This window comes from Protopterus annectens, chromosome 15.part0 (genome assembly GCF_019279795.1).
Source record: "Protopterus annectens isolate FY-2018-M chromosome 15.part0, PAN1.0, whole genome shotgun sequence".
Lineage (NCBI taxonomy): Eukaryota > Metazoa > Chordata > Ceratodontiformes > Protopteridae > Protopterus > Protopterus annectens.
Window position 1 is genome coordinate 342,819,923 of NC_056749.1, and position 23,026 is coordinate 342,842,948.

Genomic DNA, 23,026 nt, shown 5'->3' on the forward strand with positions numbered 1-23,026 from the left:
TTACTTAAATTTTTGGTATGCATTTTCCCATGCATTATATTCCTAAATAGTACAAATTCTTATCACTCTGAAATAACTTAATAGTACTTAAGGTTATATTTGTTTGTTCTATAATTGACATTATTTCAAGCCCAGAAAGCCAAAATCTAATGGTCTGGATCTACTTGAAAGTCTATGGCTGAAATTTACCACTGGACAAGTTAACATCAGTCAAGGAACGCTAATAAGAATAAACGGGTATAAAAAAATGCAACGAATACAATATGCATTGCCTTGCAATATTATGAAGATTATTGAATGAATTTCACCTTACAATCAAATGAAGTCAAACTTCCTTCAAAAATAATCTTAATAGCCATTGCATGGAAGAACATTACATCAAAGTGGAAATCCAAAGCTTATCCAACTTTTAAGCAATACATAAATATGGTGTCAGCAGTATCGCAATTGGAAATTAACACTATTAAAGGAAGAACTGAAAGAACTACATCATTATATATAGCATGGCAACAATGTAACTACATCATTATATATAGCATGGCAGAAAGTAACTGAAATACTGGAGAGTAATGACTGTAGCAAATTATAATCGGGAAACAATTGTATAGAAAGTTGACTGTCAACAACACACCCTTGTAAATACTTCATTTTGGTTTTAATGTTGATATCTGTTTACTGCTTTTAGCTAACCAGTTTAAATAATTTGTAAATACTTAACTGTCATAAATAACTTGTATACAAGTTTTTCTTTTTGAAAATCAATAAAATATTTTCAAATAAAAATAATCTCAATACAGATAAGGAAAGGAATCAAGCTTCGTGAAGCTCGACAGGTGATTATCTGACAAACCTGTAAATCTATGCTTGTTATATACATAACAGCCCTTAAAAGATTTGTCAGTATTTTAATGCCAAAGATGATCTGGCCAGCAACTTAATTTTCTTTAATGCACAGTAAGAATAATTTATTTTTCTGCAGTTGTATTAAGATGGCTTCAAATAACTGTTAAAATGATGCTAATAAAATATAGTCTAGTAACTGAAAGGACAGTGAGAGCTCGCCTATTCAAGGGTGTGTCAAATAACCAAATAGTCTCACAGGAGGTTACATTATCTATAAATGCAATGAATATGTTTAAAAGCTACCAACACTTCATTTACAGTTCTCTAAATCTGGATTCAGTTCACTACTAAACTCACCTGTTAATATGACTCTAAAGATATTTACCTAAAAGTCCATATACAATGTCAGATTATAATTTAGCCATTAACAAGAATATAAAATGAATGTGCTACAATCTTTTCTTCGTTCACTTTACGAATTAATGGAAGCCACCCCAACTCTATTCCAAATAAATTGCCCCATTTGGCACATCACTATTAACTAGTATATTATTTTTTTTAACAGATGTCACGCTAGACAAATCCCATTAAAAAGTGCTATAGGAGTAAATTTCCACTGCAAAGGATTTAAAATATATTAGTCCTGTTCGATTCTCCACTAAAGCGTCTTGTGTGTGGAGACGTGTGAATGGGCGTACCTTCGTTGAAGGTTGGGCATCAGGCCTGGCAAGTCGGTACGTAAAAATCTACTGCCAATCATTAGCGGACCAGAGTTCTGCTGTGGTGACCCCTAACAGGGAAAAGCCGAAAGATACAACTTTACAATACTGTTAGTATTTGAAAGTATTTTTTCAAGTGGTAAGTAAAGACATGTTGTAAAAGTAATACGTTTTATTGCAAGACATGTTAAATTTTGAATAATTTTCATAGCAGATGCATATGATTCCCTAAAGTTTCAAATTAATACTGCTTTACAATTAAGAGATGTCTTGTCATACTTGTTCTCTGAGCCTTTGTAGAGAGTTCTTCAGCAAGTGTTTTTATGTACTTGCTGAAAGTATCTTAATGGCAGCAAGTTAAAACTACTTCATTTGTTTGTTGAATGGTTATTTTTGTACTGGTAATGAGTTTACCACCACTGAAAGGATCTGTTTATCCAAATGGTCAAATATGGCATATTTTTATTTTTTTTTTAGAAATGCTGTTAAAAATTATTAGAGCTGCTTTCCAGAGATGTTGCAACTAAACCATGCTTAAAACATTTCTTGTATCCATTTATAACTTCTCCATTTCTTGACTTTTCCCACCAAGACGTACCTGTAATTTGTGAATGGAGCATAACAGTATTTATATAATTCATGAACCACTGTGCACAATACATTCTATGTAACATTCTTAATTATTTGTATTTTCACATTTTATGATGCACTATTTTCATAAATCCTTTCAACTTTTTCACTTCTTTTAGTGAATATACTTCCTAATCAGGGACTTTGTGGGAAGATTATCCTCTATCCTTACTGGAAAACCTTGCTAACAATATGAGAACATATCCTCATATAAAAGTACCTAATCTGACACTCACACAGTTCTTTATGTATTATGAAACTTGTGCACACACAGTAGTACAAGGATGATGTGCTTTTATTTGCATTTGCCAGCATGCTAACAATTCCAGTTTAAATGAATACCAATATTTGCAATGTTCCTAAGTCTTTCCATGTACTCTGAGTAAACATTTACCATGTAGGGGAGACATGCAGGGCAATGACATAGCTGGCTCCTCCCATGTCATACTGATTGGCTATCTCATGCATGCTACTCCTATGAGATTGGAAGCTTTCCTCCCATCCTCTACTAGGTGTCAGCCAGTAGTAGTACTCTACCTGACCCTCCCCCAATGAAACTGAGCAGCCTCTTGTCATCCATCCAGCATCTCAGCCTCTTCAGCCTTGGGTCATAAGTCACAGACAAACGTTCCATTAATACAGCATTGTTTGAATAAGACATTAATAGAGAATTTTCATGGTATTACTATGATACTACCTCTGGGAAACAGCTCAATCATTGTAAAACAATTGTACATAACTGTGTGTGGTTTCATCTTTGTATTAACTCACACTGACAATACACCTGTGCTACATGTTCTGTAATGCAGTAATATTCTGCTATCGCTTTTACAGCTGAACTGTAATTGGACACTTTTATTCCATGGACAGTACATTTTAATAATTGCCACAATATTGTAACTGCATTCAAACATCCAAACATCCATTGTGATCTATATGGTATTCTGATAAATGAATATTCCTATTTAGGATTTCTTTGTCTATGCTTTACCAACACTAGACTGGCAAAGAACTAAAAGTTTCATATTCTTCAAATATTTATGGCTATGGCATCAGAATTATTTAAGAAAAGATGGTCTGTGGGAGCACAATACCCTTTTCTCATATATCATTATGGTGTTACTTATAGCTAGGAAATGTTTGACACAAAGTGCTCTTATGGAAACCCTTTATGTGGCATTCAATTATATCACTGCTTATGTATCCAATACTCTGTTGTACAGCACCATTTTCAGTAACTATTTCAGACCGTATGAAAGCTGCATTTATCCATTTTATATGCTTGGATACAAGTTATTTGTACTGGGTTATGGCTAAAATTGTTTACATTGCGTTTGTCCCTTTATATAGTCAGCAAATAAACAGCAGCATTCTGATTTTCTGATTTCATTTAGGTCATGTTACAATGGACATTTTTACACAATAATTCTGGTTCAGTTACTGTGATGCAGAGACATACTACGTTACCTGTGCTGTGTGTGTGTTATACTGCTCTTATGGTAAACTCACTTTATCACTGTAAAGAGAGTAGCAGAGAGCATTTGTGAGACTTGCACTGTGACAGCATAGGAGCTTTGACATTTTCTCATATAGAAAGTGTGGGACAACAAAATCCTGCTATTGCCCTTGCGCTCTAGTGTAGCGAGCACCATGCAATAGTAGTATACATAAACACCCTGTTATCTCCTCTGTTCTGCGATAGCCAAGTTCTCACACAGTAGACTGCTGAACCATGTTTCTGAAATCTGTTTTTATTACAGTCAGAATGCGGAAAAGAAATTACTCCTGAGCTAGATTATGCTATTATGCATCAAGGACCTAACTATTATTTAAACAAGCCTAAAACCATTGCAAAGCTTTTTGCCCTGCTCAATTCACTTAAGTGGCAAACACTTTTGAAAGAAATCCTCTGATTTCTTAGTCTGGATATTGCAGTCACTCTGGCAAACAGAACTCTGCTCTATTTTCCTAGTTTGCAAGCAGACTCACAGAGATGCATATATCATCTACAACCACACATAACCTCTCTCGCTCTCTCAAGAAAAGCTGCTAGAAGAGCAGTGAGACAGCTGTTATCGGTTGCTACCAGTCAGAGAACAGAGCACATACGTCTGTGTAAATGTGAACACCATTAGGTACAGGAAGCAGCAAGACACCATTCACTAGTCGTATTAAATAAGACAGAGTGAGGTTCTAAGGAAGTGTGCACATCTGTGTTTGAGGCAGATGAGAGAAGCTGGAAGTTTTACTCTGCCCTTTATTCTGTTGTGGAAAGATTTTCCCATGTAGGGCCATTGGGATTCTATCCGATAACAGCGGACAGTAAAGATGACATTAACGGTTACAATCTTTTCATTACTCTACATTACAGCAAGTAAGTACTCATTTATCTGAATCTGAAAGAAGGAAATATGCAACGCGTATTATTTCCAAGGTGCTGCATCTTGTTAGCACTATTCATAAACAAAATGATCTTAACACCAGAGTGATGTAATTAAAGTTAGCAAGAACAGCATGTGTGTGTTACAAGTGGTCTGCACAGAAATACTAAAAAAAATGGAAAGGTTTATTATGAGGTAGTGCATGTATGATATTTATTAAATGCATTAAGGAAACCTGTTCTCTCAAACGGTAAGGTATGATGTGAAGTTACTGTTACATTTCCTGTGTGTTAATCTCTCCAAAATAAATAACATTTTGAGTATGGAAGCCCTGGATATGATTTAGAAGGGAAATTAATTACTGCTGCCCTATCAATGCTTTTCCTTGACAGAGCATTCATATGGTAGAAGATACTTGTCTCGGGGTATGCAACTGTCTAAATCTTACAGTAAAGTTCATGCATGTGCCACAGTGATAAAAGCAATATTTTTCACGTTATGAATAGAATGTCTGAGGCTTAAGTTAGGAATGTGTCTACAGACAGAAGAGACCGTCAGCCGAATCTTATCTTTACTACTCTGGTGTCAATGCTATTTATAAACACAGTGTTTATTTTAGCTAAACTCCTTAGAACATAATGAAATAATGCTCACTTGGAGTACAGTATATATTTGTAGTCATCTTCAACTATTACAGCACTCTTGAAAACCACACGGTTTTAATTTGTAGATAAAAGGCAGATGCCTACTGTAGAAACACCACCACAGCAATTCTGTAAATATGTAATGCTTAGAACTTATCGTTTATAATTCTACTCTAGTTTCCCTACGTCTAATTACAATTTCACAAAAGGAGCTATAGCTAAATCAGAAAATTAACATTTCATTGTCCTTCACCTAATTCGGACCTACAGCAGCATCACTCTATTGTTTTCATTTGGACACAAGCTGCTTACTGTAATCTTAATTGCTAGCTTCTTTAACCAAGTAACAAAGTTTTGGCACATTTGACAAGTAAAAGCATACTAATATGGTTTAAGATATTAATCCAATGAAGATATTAACCACTGTGTGCTACTTGTAATGCATATCTCATTTCCATTAATATCATAAGAGTTACATACTTGAGAGAGTAAAATGTCATGGTGACAAAGTATAGCAACTCTATGTAGAACATTGGAAATGGTGCTGTTTATCATAAAAACGTGTAGTATTTCCATAATTTATGTATATATTAATGCCAAGCCAGTTGCCTTACTAACTTCTATATTTTATCAGCTAGAAACTTAGAAGAGCCTGTAGAAAACTGTTACAAATGCTTGTAGTGCAAAACATACATACTGAGAGATGCTGACTATTGTTTATATTGCTTAGTATAAAAATGATGCCTGTGTAAGTCTTGTAAACAAGTGTATATAAATAAATAAAAACAAGTACCCAGAAAGGAAAAATTAGTATTTATGAGATCAAGTCTAACTGAAGAAAGCGTTCCTGATTCTGTGTCCACATTGTATGATTTGTAAGATAAATAGTTTGTGAAAATTTACAGGAAAAAAAATAAGCATGGACTTCTTTTGTAGTGTGATACTGATGTAAAGACTTTAAAGTAAGCAGTAGTATCATTGCAAGAAAAAAACATTTTGCAGAACAATGTTTTCACTTTTAAATAGCAGATAATGCTCACAAGAAGTTTATATTTAGTGCATGCAACAACACATTTTTCAGAAAAGTCTTGGGACTTATTCTAAGATGCATGCAGGCTTCTATATGCATTACCTATCCATCGCTGGTCAAAGAATGAGATGGAAAAAAGTGGCATAGAACAGAAAAAACACATTTTAAAACTACGATTCCGAATTCTTTGCATGACCCTTTCTGCATGAACTGAGGTAAAAGCTCTCACTGCACGATTGCTCCTAGGTCAGTTTTTCAGCTTGATTTTCACAGAATGCAAATATGTACATGAATCACAGAGCAGTGCAATGAGACACTGAGGTCACTGCTCTGTTATCCTTGCACTAACGTACTGCATGTCACTTTGGTGTTCCGTTTCAGAACATAAATTATTTATGAGAAAGTATAGCAATAATATGCAGTTAAGAGGTATGCTGAAATTTACCTAGGACTGCTGGATGATAATCATGACTGCAAATCCCTGATGACAAACCACCGCAGGTACAACTGCATCAAAGCATTATTCATACCATAATCATAGCATTTTATTATACGACTGCAAAAATAATTGCACACTTTAAAGGTTAAGTTGAGCCCACAGTTTAGTTACCTTTTGCCATAATTATTACAATGTCAATGTGTTTAATGTGCTTTGTTTCTTTTACTAGGAAAAAGGTTAGTGTTTTGTTAAAGATCTCTTGTGGTTTTCTATTATCTGGCATACTATTTTATTTCTTTGCTTACCATGTGTTCTGTTCCTTTTTCATAATTCTCTCATTCTGCATATATGCTGCATCTTTTCTTAGTTTGATTGTTATAATCTTGTTTTCTGCTTTTAGGCATAAGTGTTTCTAGAATGTAAAGCCTAATATGATTATGTTTATTATATCTATACTAAAGAAAACTATAGTCATCCCCCCTAAGTGTTTCTAGATCTGAACAAGCTATATTATTGCTACTATGGGGTATACACGGATACAATTTTATGTATAATGCTTGCCACTAAAGATACTTATATCTTATTCCTTGGTCATTTATGCTGCTACTCTGTTTTTATATACAAACCAACACGCACGACTGCCTGCCTCATGAGATATACAATGTTCACAACAATAGACATACAAAGATCACCTTAGAGAGACTGAAATGACTGAAAATGTGAATTTTTTTTTTTGTGCAGAGGTGCAAGCTTCCCAGCATCCCCCACACCCTGCAAATTATACCAACTCCAGGATCTCACATCAGTGGGGTAAGGGCAAATTCTCTAACCCTGCTGCACTGTCATCCCAAACAAAAGGCTGCCAACAGAAACTCCATTTGAAAGAACATTCCCTCATACAAGCATTTTTTTTAACAGTAAAAAGCATTTGCTCAGATGTTCATTCTTTCAATGTGTAACCATATATAATATATATATATGTACACACATGAATGCATACATACACGTGTGTATAAAATGCACACACATAATGCTGAGAAATTTTACAATTCAAAATTTAAGTTCTGTTGTATAACAAGGCAAATAAAGTGATGTACACAATTAGTTTTCCCTCCTAAAATGCATCACTTCTGCAAAAGGAATTAGATGTAGGTTTTTTAGGATCAACCAAATGAAAGCTCTAAGCACATACTGATGGGTTCTTGTGTGTGATTCTAGCAATACTGTCAAATAGCATTCATCCTAATTGCACAGAAATATTCAAATACTCCATTTATTAAAAGACATGTGAAATGCTTTGAGACTGGGCATCCTATATAAATATATTGTGTTTTCATTTCTGTACCGCAACTTATTTCACAGTAACCATAATTAAGTGCTAGTGTACAGCATATTTTCTAGTCATGAATTTGCACTGAAGAATTTTTTTTAAACTGGCTAACCCCCGTGAGGTACAAGTTCACTTAATTCAAGAGGGACTACAGAGATAGGAGATGAGACAAGTGAACAAATAACTTAAGGGACAAACTCTGTTCTACAGTGTACTGCACAGGCAAAGCTGAGTGACCAAAGCACTGTGATAACCTTACTGCCACACTCAAACATAAATCTAATTTAAATTCATATTTTTATTTAGTTAGAGCTCCTGTAAATAATCAGGCTTCTATTTGTCTATCCAGCTTTTGGATATACTGGGGACTGCAAATTCCTGTAGTGTGTGGGGTCAATTACCCTACAGTTTAACAAGGATGTTTAGAAGCTTGGACACTTGTGATTCCTTTGTTTTACCTACAGTACAAAACACATTACAAAATAGGTCATCATTGCAGTTTGGCACTAATTTCTTCTATCTAGGTTTCTTAAGGTTTTGGTTCAATGTTCATGGTTAAAGAAAGTGAGACTCATTTGACAACATAGCTTATTCACAGGTACTGCACTCATCCCATTTGAAAATGCCAGTGAGGAAGTTGAGATCTGTTACAAAGTATGACATTTAGTTTGGATGAGTAGGGTGGATAATAAGCACATTTTAGCAGGCAAAAAATTTTAATATTTGCATGAATAACCAATTATTTTGGCTTGGGCTCACTTTGCATTGTAGACAGATTTTTAGTACGTAGGTAAAACTGACATTCTGTAAGTGTCACGTGATATATAGTTCCAGTCTTTAGGAAGGGTATGCCTTAAATGCCCTATCAGCTCATATGATTCGACATTATGAGCAAAAGCCTACCGATAATTATTTTTCTGAATTTTGTGTCCTAATATTACCTCATTAAAGCAGGAATGCAGCAGTTCTTCAAATTACTGCATGCTGGAGCTATGCACTACATAATCTGAACTATCCTGAAACTGAAGAGCACATTTCAGGTATTTATACTTCCCATTAGATGGTCTTTATTTAAATAATGTTAAGTTGGGAAAGCCCAAGTCCCTGCATTGTTATACTCTTTCTGAAGCATCATATTTATTTAATCTCCGGCTATGTGCCATGCTGACCAGTACAAAAGTAGTCTTGGCTTCTACTACGTCTCCTGATATACGTAGAAGCCTAGTACTGTCAGTTTCTCCTGCACATTAAATGTTTAGTGCATCTACTGCTAGATCAGTTCTTGTTCAGTTCATATTCTATAGTGCACTGTATTCCCCATGCAGTATTCAGAATTCTACATAATGCCACATATCTGGCGTTAACCTTCTGCCAGGGTACGTGAAGTAAGTTCATGACATTTCCAGCACAGCATCCTTTTTTTGAAATAGCCAATGTTTCATTTGCTTTTGGCAGCATTTGGGAAAGGTTTACTAATTGCAAATAAAAATTTGCAGATATTTATTTTCCTTCGCTTCTTTCAGACATATGTATTCAGTTATTCACTTTATTCAAAAGTGTAGGCCTCTTCATACCAAACACTTCACTGCCACCCCCTACACACGACTATGATTACGATGCAATGAATGTAAATCCTTGGTAGAAATGCTGGAAGAAAACTAGGTCATGACTGCCAAGATGCCTTATTGTTCTCTACAGTACTAATATGCAACTGTAGCAGCTTACAGCTGGTCTTTATGGAGATTTGTTATTGTTAGCTTCTCATTTTTAACTGGCTAACTGGGCTTGTCCTTATGCACCCTTTTTAAGCTAAAAACTAACCTATGTAGCCCAGACTGATGCATGTTATTTACAATGTCACAAACAGCAATGTTGTTGTTTGTCTTTCTGCTTTTTCCTGGTAAGGGGTCACCACAGCGGAACTCCGGTCCGTTAATGATTGGCAGTAGATTTTTACGAAATGCTGATGTGCCAGCTCGATGCCCAACCTTCAACTAAGGCATGCCCATTTATGCACGCATGTCTTTCAAACGCTACCCAACCGCGGGGAGGACATGCAGACTCCACACAGAAGGCACTCCCAAGCCGAGAATCTAATGGGAGAACCTCTTGCTATGAAATAACAACGCTACCACTGTACCACCGCGGATGTCAAGAAATGTTAGCAGCAGTAGCACAGCAATTAAGGACAGTAAAATAACCATAAATCAGCTAGCTTATTATATACACTAAATTCTTGTCATTACTGAAAGAAATCTTTTCTTGGTGCCACACCAGCTATGACTATTGAGTTATTTAAAACATTCACATTTTGCCTCTGTATACAGTAAATTCTTTAGTACCTCCCTGAAGCATTCTAAGATATGAGAGGGAGTTGGTTCCATAAAGCAGAATGCAGAACAGATTAGATTTCCTCTTGGCCTGATGTGCACTAGGGCCACTGCGCATTTAGGGTAGAAGATTTGACAGTGAGTGACCAGCAGAAACTCATAAAATGGAGTTTGTGTTGTATGAAGACTGAAGAGTATATACAGAACCTGGAAGCTTTTATGCAAATGCATTTCCCTTTCACTAGAAAGGAAATGAAAACTCCAGCAAAGCTAGAACTTCCACCAAGTGACCTCCCAAACCTCTTGTATCAGAGGCACATGGGATATATGCAAATGAGCCTTATGAACATCAGGTGTTTCAGCTCATTGGCTATTCTGAATGCCCATGACTTGTGTCATTTTAGTGGACAATTTCAGGCCAATAAAGCCAAACCCCAATAGCATATTGCGGCCTTGTTATGACCTCGTCAGCACAGAGTGTTTGACTAAGCATTAGAAACAGGGCTGTTATACCCAGCTGGTTGTCCATTATAAGGAATCAATCACCAATGAGCTGAAACACCTGATGTTCATAAGGCTCATTTGCATATATCCCATGTGTCTCTGATACAAGAGGTTTGGGAGGTCACTCAGTGAAAGTTCTAGCTTTGCTGGAGTTTATTTTGTTTTTACTGATTGGTTTTTCAGTGACCTTCTCACTCATTCTTTTAGTTTGGGATATTTTTGCAGTGACTCTAATGATAATGGACATCAGCTGGTTATAACCACCCTGTGTTTCTAATGCTTAGTCTAACACTCTGCTTGTGCTATGGAGGTCATAAGGTCAAAATATGCATATCCACAGCTAGTGGGGTTTGGCTTTATTGGCTTGAAATTGTCCATTAAAACGATGAACCCACACTGTAAAAGTTGCAGACTCCAAATCTGACCTCAAACCAGTGACAAGTGGAGTACCACAGGGTTCCGTCCTGGGACCACTCCTGTTTGGTATCTACTTCTCTTAAGTACAGGCTAACACAGAAGGCCTCTGGCTAACTAAGTTCACAGATGACTGCAAACTAGGAGCCATAGTCAAGTCCCCAAATGATGTGAACATCCTACAGAAGGGCCTCTCTGAGACAGATGCCTGGTGTCAGAGCCATGGCCTCAAGCTCAATGCCAAAAAGTGCAGTGTCATCCCCTTTGGTAAAAACTCTGTACCAATGAACTACCACATAGGCAGCAATCTACTTAACACTGAATGCGTGATGAGAGACCTTGGGACCCAGGTGGACAGTAGTCTCTCCTTTGATAGTCACATCGCCACAGTAGTCAGGAAGTCCTTCTACGTGGCACACCTCATCATAAAAGGGTTCTCATCCAGGAAAAAAGAGGTCATCGTTCCCCTCTACTCGACACTCAGAACCACTATAGAGTACAACGCCCCTTTTGGAATGTACCTCACAAGACATCTGCAGCAGCTAGAAAGGCCACAGAAGTACCTCACAAAGAGGATTACTGGACTCAAACTAATGCCCTACACTGACCGCCTCAAAAAACTCCAGCTTTACTCCGTAGCACATCGCCTACTGAGAGGTGATCTCTGCCTAACATATAAAGCTATGTCAAACCCAGAGCTGTTGGACATGCTACACCTAAAGAAATCCCAATCCCTCCGAGCAACACACTCTAGGGACCTAAACCTTGTCACCACAATAAATAGGACATGCTGGAGGGATATATTCCTATCCCAGAGACTTCCCATACTCTGGAACAGGCTACCCATCTATGTCAAGCAAAGTTCTTCATTAGCACTCAAGAAAAATCTTGATGAGTGGATGGGAAATAGGAAATACACCCGGGGATCACTTGTGTCTGCTCGACATTGACACAGGAAAATAACTTTCTTGGGTGGCGTAAGCCAGGGAACCTTGTTGGCTAGGCTTACGTAGGCCCTTGGGCCAATAGCCTAGTACCTACCTATGAACCTATGAAACAAGTAATGGGCATTCAGAATTGCCAATGAGCTGAAACATCTGATGTTCATAAGGCTCACTTGCATATATCCCATGTGCCTCTGATACAAGAGGTTTGGGAGGTCACATTGGAAGTTCTAGTTTTGCTGGAGTTTTCATTTTGTTTTTACTGATTCGTTTTTCAGTGACCTTCTCACTCATTGTTTTACTTTCACTAGAAAGGGAAACAATTCTAGATTTTATTTAGAATGCAGAATGATTTTACAGAGTGTAACTGTTGTGCTCTTATAAAATGCTGGCAATTAATCTTTACCCAAGCAGAAGTCTTTTGAAAGTTTGCAGAGATCCAATGCAGGGGAATCTTGATAAATAGTTCTTTGGGATCCAACTAACAGGAGAGCGAGTTTGATAAATAATTCTCATGAATCCAGCTAACTGCAGAGAAGTCTTGATAAATACTCATCAGGGATCAACTAAATAAGGAGGGATCTCAATTAATGCTTCTCTGGAATCCAACAAACTGGAAAGGGATATTGATAAATTCAAAGAAATCTAAACTGGAGAGGGGACATGATAAATACTTCTTGGGGATCCAACTGTAGAGCAAAGCCAAATACCAACAAAATGTCAGATGATGCAACCAATATCCTGATCACTTTCTTCCTGTAACTCCCTCCCAACCTTGTCCCTGCTACTGAAATATTCTGTTGCAGAGATCTCCAGAATGTTATGGGATATAATTTTATGCATGTGCTGGGCTAATTCCTTGATGTTAGTAGGGTGGATGATACAGGTCACCTACATGTTTTCTATAATATGTCACAGTGAGGATCTGGATTTTGTTGCCACAGAATATGCACATCTGATACCTAGTGAGGCCAAGGACTGCTGACCTGATGGAGAGCACAGCGAGTTATATTTATTAATTTAACATTTGTTGATCAGAAATGTCCGACTAGGACGCAGCCTATTTTCAGTGGAGGCCTGGGGAGAAATGCTCCGGATGCATGTCATTGGAATATGGGAGGAAACCCGTGCAAATGCAGTGAAGACATGCAGACTCCACACAGAAGGCACCCCAGCCAAGAATCAAACCGGAGAACCTTTTGCTGTGAGGCGACAATGTTAACCTCTGCATCGCCCAAGGTTAGAACAGAGGTAAGAGTACATATGGTGGGTGATGGATCTGTCTGGTGATAAGCTTAAACTAAAATGAAAGGTATGTTCTACATCAGTGGCATATCTCAGATAAGTCAATATTCTTTCCCAGCAACCCCTCTGCCACAGCAAACAATCTAGCAATGCTTTGAGTTATGAATAAGTAAGGTAGCTTAGACAGGCAATGCATGGAACTTTAAGCTCTGCTAGATGCGAGGAGTTTGTGCAGTTCTTTGCTGCAAGGTGTCCTTATTCAGATGATCTTTTTCTGCTGTGTCCAGGAAATTGTTTAATACTTTCAACTTACTTTAGAATTATTATGATGCACATACAGTATCAACTGGTCAGTGAAGATGCTGTGAATTGGACTGAAGTTTGGCCTGGTTGGTTAATCCTACATGAAGGCTCTAAATCAAAACATTTCTCAGATCGTATGGACTTCTTTCAAAACTAGCACTGCCAGCATGTTTAAAAGATGCATTTACTACCACTATTTTAAAGCAATGTTCTTCAGATTCTAGCAAGATATATAACGTCTGACCTGTCTCCCAATACCAAAGCCTGGGAATTATGGTAATCACTGGATAGGAACAGTTGCTTTTTTATTTAGATTATGACCTGTTGACTTCACTTCAGTTTAAGGTTAGGGAAAAGTACTGCAATTGCTCTTGATAGGGTGGTTAAAGACCTCAGCATCATTAGGAATAAAATGTTACATTCCATATTGATTCCACTTGTTTTTTCTGCAGCCCTGGACTGAGATCTTTGTAAATCATCTTCAAAATTAGTGTGGCTTGACTGATACTGTATTCAAATCGTTCACTGCTTAATTCAAGTAATTTTCATAGGGTGACCACTAGAATTAAATTATCAGAGAGACACAATGGAATGTAGGGTGTCATGGGGTTCTATTACAATTTGTTTCTTATATTGTATGTGCTGTCCCTGTGATTGGACATGGAAAGCAGAGATATTAGATATAACTGATGCATTGATGACATCCATACCTCTCAACCTAGAAACATCAAAAATCTGGACAAAGGCCCATGAAAAGCAGGTATAACTAGCCAAACATCGGGACACTAAAAATTTGCATATATAATCATGTAGCCCCACCCACTTGGATGGAATTGTGGGATACCAACATGAAGATTGAAGTCACTAAATAATAATGGCAGACATTTGAATTTCAAACTTCCTAGACCTCTGAAAACACAATGCAAAACCTGTTATTCTAGGGACTGAGTTTACAGGAGAAACATTTAAAATCTGTTTTCTGCCCTTTGTCCCATCATTATTTTTGGCTTTATCCAGATATCTTGCTCTGAGAGATTGAGACGTATGAATGGAACAAATAAAGCACAGAAAAAAATCTGAATACTTCAGAAACTAAGTCTTCTTCCTTTGATCAGGGCTGAAGGCATCAGGAAATGGCTACAGTAAATGCTCTTGCAGTACAACCAAAAGTTTATGTTTACTGACAAACATGTTTATGTATACATTTATTCAAGCTACATCAGCAGTTAACGGTCAAGTGGCGTTATGGCTAGTGACATGCAGGTTACCAGAAGAAAACAAGTCAGTGGTACCAAGCTCTTTTCAGAAGTAAAATGCACACAATGTCTAACCCAAGTAGCTCTTCAACCAGAACGTAAATTCAGCTAATAATCCTCAAACACAATAGTTTCCCCAAAACACAGACCTGCATTGTTTCCCAGTGTTTATTCAGCATTTTCTGTTTTCTTGTGGAATGCTGCATATGGTGCAGTTCAAATACTACTAAACATGCATGCAGACTGAGGCAATAAAAGTTCTATCAAAGGAAGCAAACTGGGTTCAAGTCGTTCTATTTTTCAAGCAAAATAAAGTGAAGTTAGTGGTCAGGAAAAACATTAATCAATGCAGAAACTTCTTAAAAGAGAAGTGTGATCACCACCCCTCTGTCATTGTAATGAGATTATGTACAAAATGCAAGTGTTTTCAAAACACGTGCATTGCAGGTGTACTCTAAAACATCCAAGATGAGATAAATGCATTTTTTCCTAAATGAAATTACACATTCAGATGGAAACACCCTTACAGGAAGAACACAGATCAATATGAACCAACATATGTGAAAGCTGACTCGGCAATTTTTAATTATTATGGCCACCATATACCGGAACTGAATGTTTTGCAGAAGGCATCTCCCACTCTCAGCAATTAAACTAAAGATATAAGGATAGATGGTGTTTTAGCTCAAGGTTAAACACACAGGCTATTAGAGAGCTGCATTCACCCTGTGGTCTTGAGTTTAATTCTCTCAATTTCAATTTGCAAACTGTACAGCTCTGAGCAAATCACTTAACCAAAGGTCCTAGGTCACTCAGTTAATTACAAAAAGTACTATGGCTACTGCTAATAATAAATGCCAGAAGCATATACTCAGATGTCTCATAAATGCTTTCTCCCTCCCGGCACAATTTAAAGTATAGGTAGTCAATTAAAACAAATACAGAAAGTTGGAGAGCAAACAAAAGTAAAGCACACATTTTAATGTTCAACCAATGCACTTCCTGAAATCCAAAGCCAATACAAAAACCCTCAAAGTCCTCTTTTTGATGCAGTGTACGAGTGTAGAGATCAGAAAATAAATCCCAAAAAATGCAGAATAAACAGCTCTATGCAGGTCTAAAATGACAGTTAACATGCAAATACCTTAACTGCTTCGCTCTAGAAAGACAACACAAACAATATGCCAAATGGATTTAAAAAAAAAACATTTTTCTTCATGTTTATACCAATTCAGTTAACTAAATCACAGTGATCCTATTTGGTGACTGAAGACAAAGACCGGCGACAGTCAGACTCTGCAGCTCGACTACTGCACTAACATTAAGCAGTAATGTTCTCTAGCTCTTTTTTTTTTTTAAATTTAAAACAAAACACAGCTTGAATGCTCCAGATTCAAGAGAGACACCTTCCTTTGCTCCATAACTGACTGCTACTGCTAACTTAATTAAATCCAGCTAGGCAGCCAGGGTTCTTGATTCCACAACATTCAATCATAAATTAGTAATCAACTTGGTTTTATTGCAACTTGCAAGCATGCGCAACCATGACACTATGTTACACCCATCAGCCAGAGCAATGCAAGCAAAGAATACAGTACACACCCCCTCCAGCACTAAGCCAAATTCCTACAGGCTGGCATCTGCCTCATGAAGTTGACATCGTGCACGCCCCTGCACGTGAAATCAGCAACAGCATCAACCCCCCCCCCTAAAAACAGGAAATATTCGGGAATTAAAGGGACCACTCTAATTTGTAGCACCCCATTATTTTGCCTTCAAAACTGGTATATGCCAATGATTACAGTATGGTTAAGAGGTATGCCCGTCTGACCTTTTCTGGTCAACAAATGTCAAACAAATAAATCAAGGGGGTCATCAACCAAAACTAAGGAATTTACCAGCAAAAAATACATCCACAGTCTTTAATATCACTTTTTTGGCAAATTGCAGCACAAGTTGGGTAATTATTTGGCCACTTGTGCATGCTCCGCATTTTACGTGGGCCAAACTTCGATACCTCTCAAACTTAGAATTGGGGAACATATGAGTGATATAAAGAATGAGACAGTCCAATGCTCTCTTTAAACATACTTGTAAACATAATACTGCTTCCTTTAGATTTACCATAATTGATTGCATATTGGGGAATTGTAGGGATAAATCTGGCTGGCATACTATTCTAAATGTTAAAGAAAGAAAATGGATCAAACTGGGGGGGGGGGGGTGGGCTTTTTCCTCCTGTCTAAATGAGAATCTTTAAAACCGGTTTGGTTGTTGGGATTTTTTTTCCCCTCACCCACGTTACTGTATCTTTTGGCATATTAAATTGTCATACCACACTGTGCTGGCTCAGTCTTTTTTTTTTTTTTTTTTTAATTTGCTATTGGGACATCAACCAACCCTGGGAACTATAGACCCACAAGTCTAACCAGACGCATCTGCAAGGCCATTGAAAGTATCATCATGGACCTTATCAACAAGGACAAAGGCAACCTTCAAACACTAGACCCAACCCAGTCTGACACTAAGGGTAAGATCATGCTTATTGATCCTGGCAGGTTTCAAGAAAGTCACCAAAGCCCAGGATAAACAAAGTGCGTACCACCTATTTGAACCCAGGTAAAACTTTTGACAAATCTTCCACTCAGGTATCATTGAAAAACTCTCCCAGCTAGGTGTTAACCCTTGCATCACTAGGGGGTAGCTAACTGGCTCACCAAGAAAACACATACTGTCAAAGCTGGTGACTCCACCTCTACCAGTAGATCCGTCAGCAGTGGCATACCACAAGAATCTGTACTGGGCCCTTTCCTATTTGAAATCTATTTCTCTCAAGTCCAGACTAAAGTAGATGGCCTTTGGCTTACTAAGTTTGCTAATGATTGTAATCTAGGTGCAATCATCAAGATCCCCAGTAATGTTAACATATTACAGGAGGGGCTAACAAACAAATGACTGTTGCAGTGGTGGCTGGTGACTTCAAATCAAAGGGGGGCTGCAGGAGACAGCTGAATGGGTGGGGTCAATGGGAAGGGGTGTGGCCAACTAGAAAGGGGAGGAGCTATGCTCAAAACCACAAAAAAATAACTTTAATTAAATTTTTCTGCCCTGGGTGCCAAACCATCATTGTGAGTCCAATCAAGACAAAATGAAGTGTAGACGAATAAAAATATTTCAATGCGTTGGCTGCATGACAGCTTACTTAATATCTAGATGGAAACAAAAAGGTTGTGAGGCATGAAAAAATAAATTGCTTTTTAAATACATTACTGGAATGCCAGTCAAAATAAGTATAAGAAAAACAAGCAGCACTCAACTTTAACCACTTCTCCTTGCACTGCAGTTCTAATTATAATTTATATTCAGCTTTATTAAAAGTACCAAGTAACACGTGATGCCCCCACTTGTAAAAATGCTTCTTATCCAAAAAGACCTGCTGCCTGACAACTATCTACTTGTTTCATGGGGAAAACATGAACATGATCAAAGTAAAAAATGAAAAGCAAACAAGAAACAAGCTCAAGATACATTGCTTAAAGGATTACTGTACAAGTTAAGGACCACACATGATTCGCATTCTGTTTAGTTTACGGGTAAAGCCTGCAGAAATGACCGGAAGTCTCCAACAAGTGTAATGAGCTTCTTAATATAATGTAATCCTGTCCTTTATTACAAATACTGTTATATGCATTTCAATACCCAAGGCTTATACATTATCTAGTTAAGTATTCTCTGCATGGCAACAACAGAAAGGCTTTCAATGTTGGCAATTCTTTAACAGTATGCTTATTAAAGCTTACCTGCAGCTTACGATCTCAGACAAGCTTACCTGATGGTTATTAAAGCACTGCTACTTAAACACAGAGCAACAGGCACGTTGAGTAATAAGCATAAATCAACAGTACAAAAATGACAAACCAGACCATTCTGCAAAATCAAGGACAGATGAAAAGCCACTGTAGTACTTGTGTCTACCTTGGATGGGAGGATACTCTGCACATTTACACTGCATAACTACTCCTTGCCTTGCTTGGACACATCGAGTCACTACATGGGGGAGTGGGGTGCAACAAGTATGTCACAATTTGAAATGTCTTTGGCTGACTGTGATGGCCCTGACACATTTATCATACCTCTCAACCTCAGAGCAAGAAATCTGGACAAAGCCATACATAGAAGTGGGACAAAGGCCCAAAAATATTTTAAATATTGCTCTTATAAACTTAGAAAGATAATAGAATAGGTTTTGCATTAGTATGAATTTTCTGAAGGGTATGAAATCTGAAACTCAAATGTCTGCCATTATTTTCTAACTTCAGTCTTTAATGATTTGTCACTAATTTGCCAAAAAACCCCACAATTTTATGAAAAACGGACCAAAAATGTGATGCAAAAATATAAAATAGCCACACGATACAGCTGGAAACCTGTCAAAGAAGGGACACTTTAATATTAGTAATGCTAACTTGAGCAGCTGACAAAATAAAAGAATCTACATGCATTTCTGAAATAAAACTAATCTATAACTCTGATTATTACAGTTATTTCTTAATTGTAAACCCTCCATGTTTTCTTCCAAAATTGCTATTTTGCTGAGGGATTATTAGAGGGAAGAGCAACATTTTGAGCCAAAATCAGGGACAGTTGAGAGGTTTGGCTATCCCTAATTCTATAAAGCAATTTGCATGTACCTCTCAACCTGTTAATACAATAAATCTGGACAAGGCCAAATATTTTGGGGGAACATATAAACAGTACTAAAAATTGCTCTTGTATAAACTGAGACAGTTGATAGAATACCAGATCTTACTTTAGCATGCATTTTTCTGAAGGTTATGAAGTCTGAAACTCAGTGTGCCATTATTTAGTGACTTAATTACTAAATGATATAGGAGGAACAAGCCAAAAATAAGAAGCAAAAATCTATTCATTCTTTGAAAATCTGGACAGTTGGGAGGTATAGTTCAGCTGGGGTTGTGAGTTTGCCGCCCTTCCCCCTCACAACATGGTCGAATGGAGCCTCCCCCCTGCAGCCATTCCAATGATCCATTACTTGGCTATTTCACTCCATTTACCATAAACACTAATGTGCATACTGCTTTACTTATATGATGATTTGGACTTCATTTGAAAGTTTTATTTTGCATTTTACAGCACAAACACTAAGACATCTGCTAAACAAAGCAGTGCAGTCTCACAATGAAAACAGGCTTAGCATTAAAACTTCTCTGCCCTTGAAACTAAGATTCATTGAAACAGCATTGAAACCCTTGAAACTAAGATTCATTGAAACAGCATTGAAACCCACATTCAAAGAAAATACATTTTGCCAGTGGCAGATAAAGATTAATTCTGGGCTGTTTTCAAATCATAGGCCCCTTGCATATGAAACATACATGTGCTCTGATACACCTTCCTGATTGTACTAAATTATATTCCTTGTACAATACAGTACAGTTGTTAGAGGGCGTTTTAAATTTATTAAACAATGAAACAAAACGCATGCACCAATAATGATAAAACTGCCCAGTTCAGAACATTTCCATCATAAAAGTCTACTCAAATTTCTACAGTCCACCATAATCAGTATATGCACAATCTCTGAATTAAGTCATCTAAATAATTCCACATTAAAGAAATCTGTAACTAATGAAAAGGTTGCTGTTAGCAAACACCTTTATATTTCATGGTTTCATCGAAAAATAAAGTGTCTGTTGCCCCTGAGGAATAAATTGCCTATATTACATTAAAAAATGATAGTAATATTGCAATTGGATGGCAAACTGATAACAGGCTCATAGGTAGTATCTTCGCCAAGGAAGACATTCTTCATATGGCAGCATCCACCCCTTGTGGGAGTAGAACCCACAGCCTTCTGCATCAAAAGCAAGTACACAACCTGTTGTACTATTAAAAATGCAAGCAGACTTTGCATAAGCAGCACTAAACTTCTCTTCCTCTGCAGCTCTCAGCTCCTTGTAAAATCTACTCAATACTAAACTGCATCTCAATTTCGCAGCAAAGAACTCTGGAAAAAGCCAAAATTTATGGGGGGGCAAAAGCCCAAAAAACAGGGACACATTAAACATTGCTTGTATAATCTTGGAAAGTTGCTAGAATAAAATGATGTGTTACCACCATACATTTTACTGCCAAAGTCCCTGTACAAAACAGTCAGAGCAACATACCACTGCGCCAAATCAGCTGCTTTGTGGAAGGAAGACTGACACTTAAATGGCTATCATTTAGTGAATTCAGTTCTCACCATAGCTGTCAACCTCTTAGCACAAAACACCAGGACAAACCCAGTAATGAGGGAATACAGCCCTCAAACATATTCAGTGAATTCAGTTCTTGCCATAGCTGTCAACCTTAGCACAAAAAACCTGGACAAAGCCAATAGCAGGGTAATACAGTCCCAAAAATAAGGACAAATTTCAAATAGTCATCTTATAAACTTAGAAAATAGGTTGTGTTACTATGTATTTTCTGAAGAATATGAAGTCTGAAATTCAAATGCCTGTCAGTTTTACTTCTGACTGAATAAAAACAATTTTCAGCAGATGCCCAGGGAGAAATACTGCAGACAAGTCTTTGTAAAATGGCAGGACACCAGAGCAAATCCACACAAACACAGGGAGGAGATGCAGACTCCACACAGAAGGCACCCCAGCCAAGAATCAAACCAGAAAACTTATAGCTACGAGGCAACAGTGTTACTACTGAACCATCAAATATGCAAGGAATTAAACATTCAGAAACCTGAAGTCTGAAATTCAAATGCCTGTCAATTTTATTTAACATTTGTTAACCAGGACAGTCTGACTTAGAACAAAAAAACAATTTTCAGCAGAAGCCCAGGAAGAAATAATGCAGACACGTCTTTGTAACATGGGAGGACACAAAAGCAAGCCCACACAAACACAGGGAGAAGATGCAGACCCCACACAGAAGGCACCCCAGCCAAGAAACAAACCTAAGAACCTGCAGCTGTGAGGTAACAATGCTACCACTGCACCATCAAATGTCAAGCATTTAAGTATTTAGAAACCACAGATATTATGAGGAATAGAACAGATCAAATATGAGGCAAAAATCTGCAACTTTTTTACAAATGGTGGTGGGTAGGGAATTCAGGCCCTTAACACCCGCATACAGGATTCAAGCCTGAGGTATTCCCTACCACACCCATCATGAGTTTGCTCTAGCCACTGGGGCATTTTACACACACACACACACACACACACACACACACACACACACACAAAAATAGAAGAAAACATTTTATTTCATACCAGTTTTTCTTCCTGAACAAAAACATCCCAGCACTTCAGCTAACAGTCTTCTAGGGACAAACTGATCACAAAATACACCATGCTTACATCTAAAACAATTACAATAATTTATAATACAAAGAAACTAGTTTAAAAACAACCTATACAATTCAAGTTCAGTTATAGTCCTCAGATTTTGACTGTCCAATACTTCTGGTCTAGTTCCATGTTCAGTCCATTGAAAAATAATGCACTGAATTTTTAATAATGTATTAAACATATAATGGCTCTTGCTTTTTCAAAGTAATATAGACTCCTCTTCTTCCTTTATAGTTTTAGGAATATATTTGAAAATGTAAAGCTACAGAACTACGCGCATTCATTTTCTTAATATTGGTAATATATTCCCAATTCCTAGTTGAATAAAGTAATCTGAAACATTCCTTCCTGTAGTTAATGTCATAAATTCTCCTATCTTCAAGATTTAAGAATATAATAATAACAACACACCTTTGCTAACCAGGTAGGCCTACTGGACACGCATTCCCTTTTCAGGGGCAACATGGGAGCAATGTCTTGTTAAGTGACCCGCTCAAAGCCACACAATAGGCTGAAAGAATGAAACCCACTACCACAGAAACTACAGCTCGCAACCTTAATCTCTGCAACAACTGCTAGACCATCCATGTTAAGTAACCACCTGATTAAACAATATAGTACACTAAAGCAATCAAGCATGT

The 23,026-nt window shown here is 37.3% G+C and overlaps 1 protein-coding gene across 1 annotated transcript in view; it reads left to right on the top strand.

Moving 5' to 3' along the window:
- The first annotated feature begins 4,249 nt into the window (after window positions 1-4,249).
- Window positions 4,250-23,026, top strand: part of LOC122789682 (relaxin receptor 1-like) — a 976,275-nt gene continuing 957,498 nt past the window's right edge. The window contains exon 1 of the mRNA XM_044057098.1: window positions 4,250-4,566. Within this exon, the coding sequence (XP_043913033.1) occupies window positions 4,521-4,566 (46 nt within the window). The 5' untranslated portion in view covers window positions 4,250-4,520. The remainder of the gene's footprint in view (window positions 4,567-23,026) is intronic.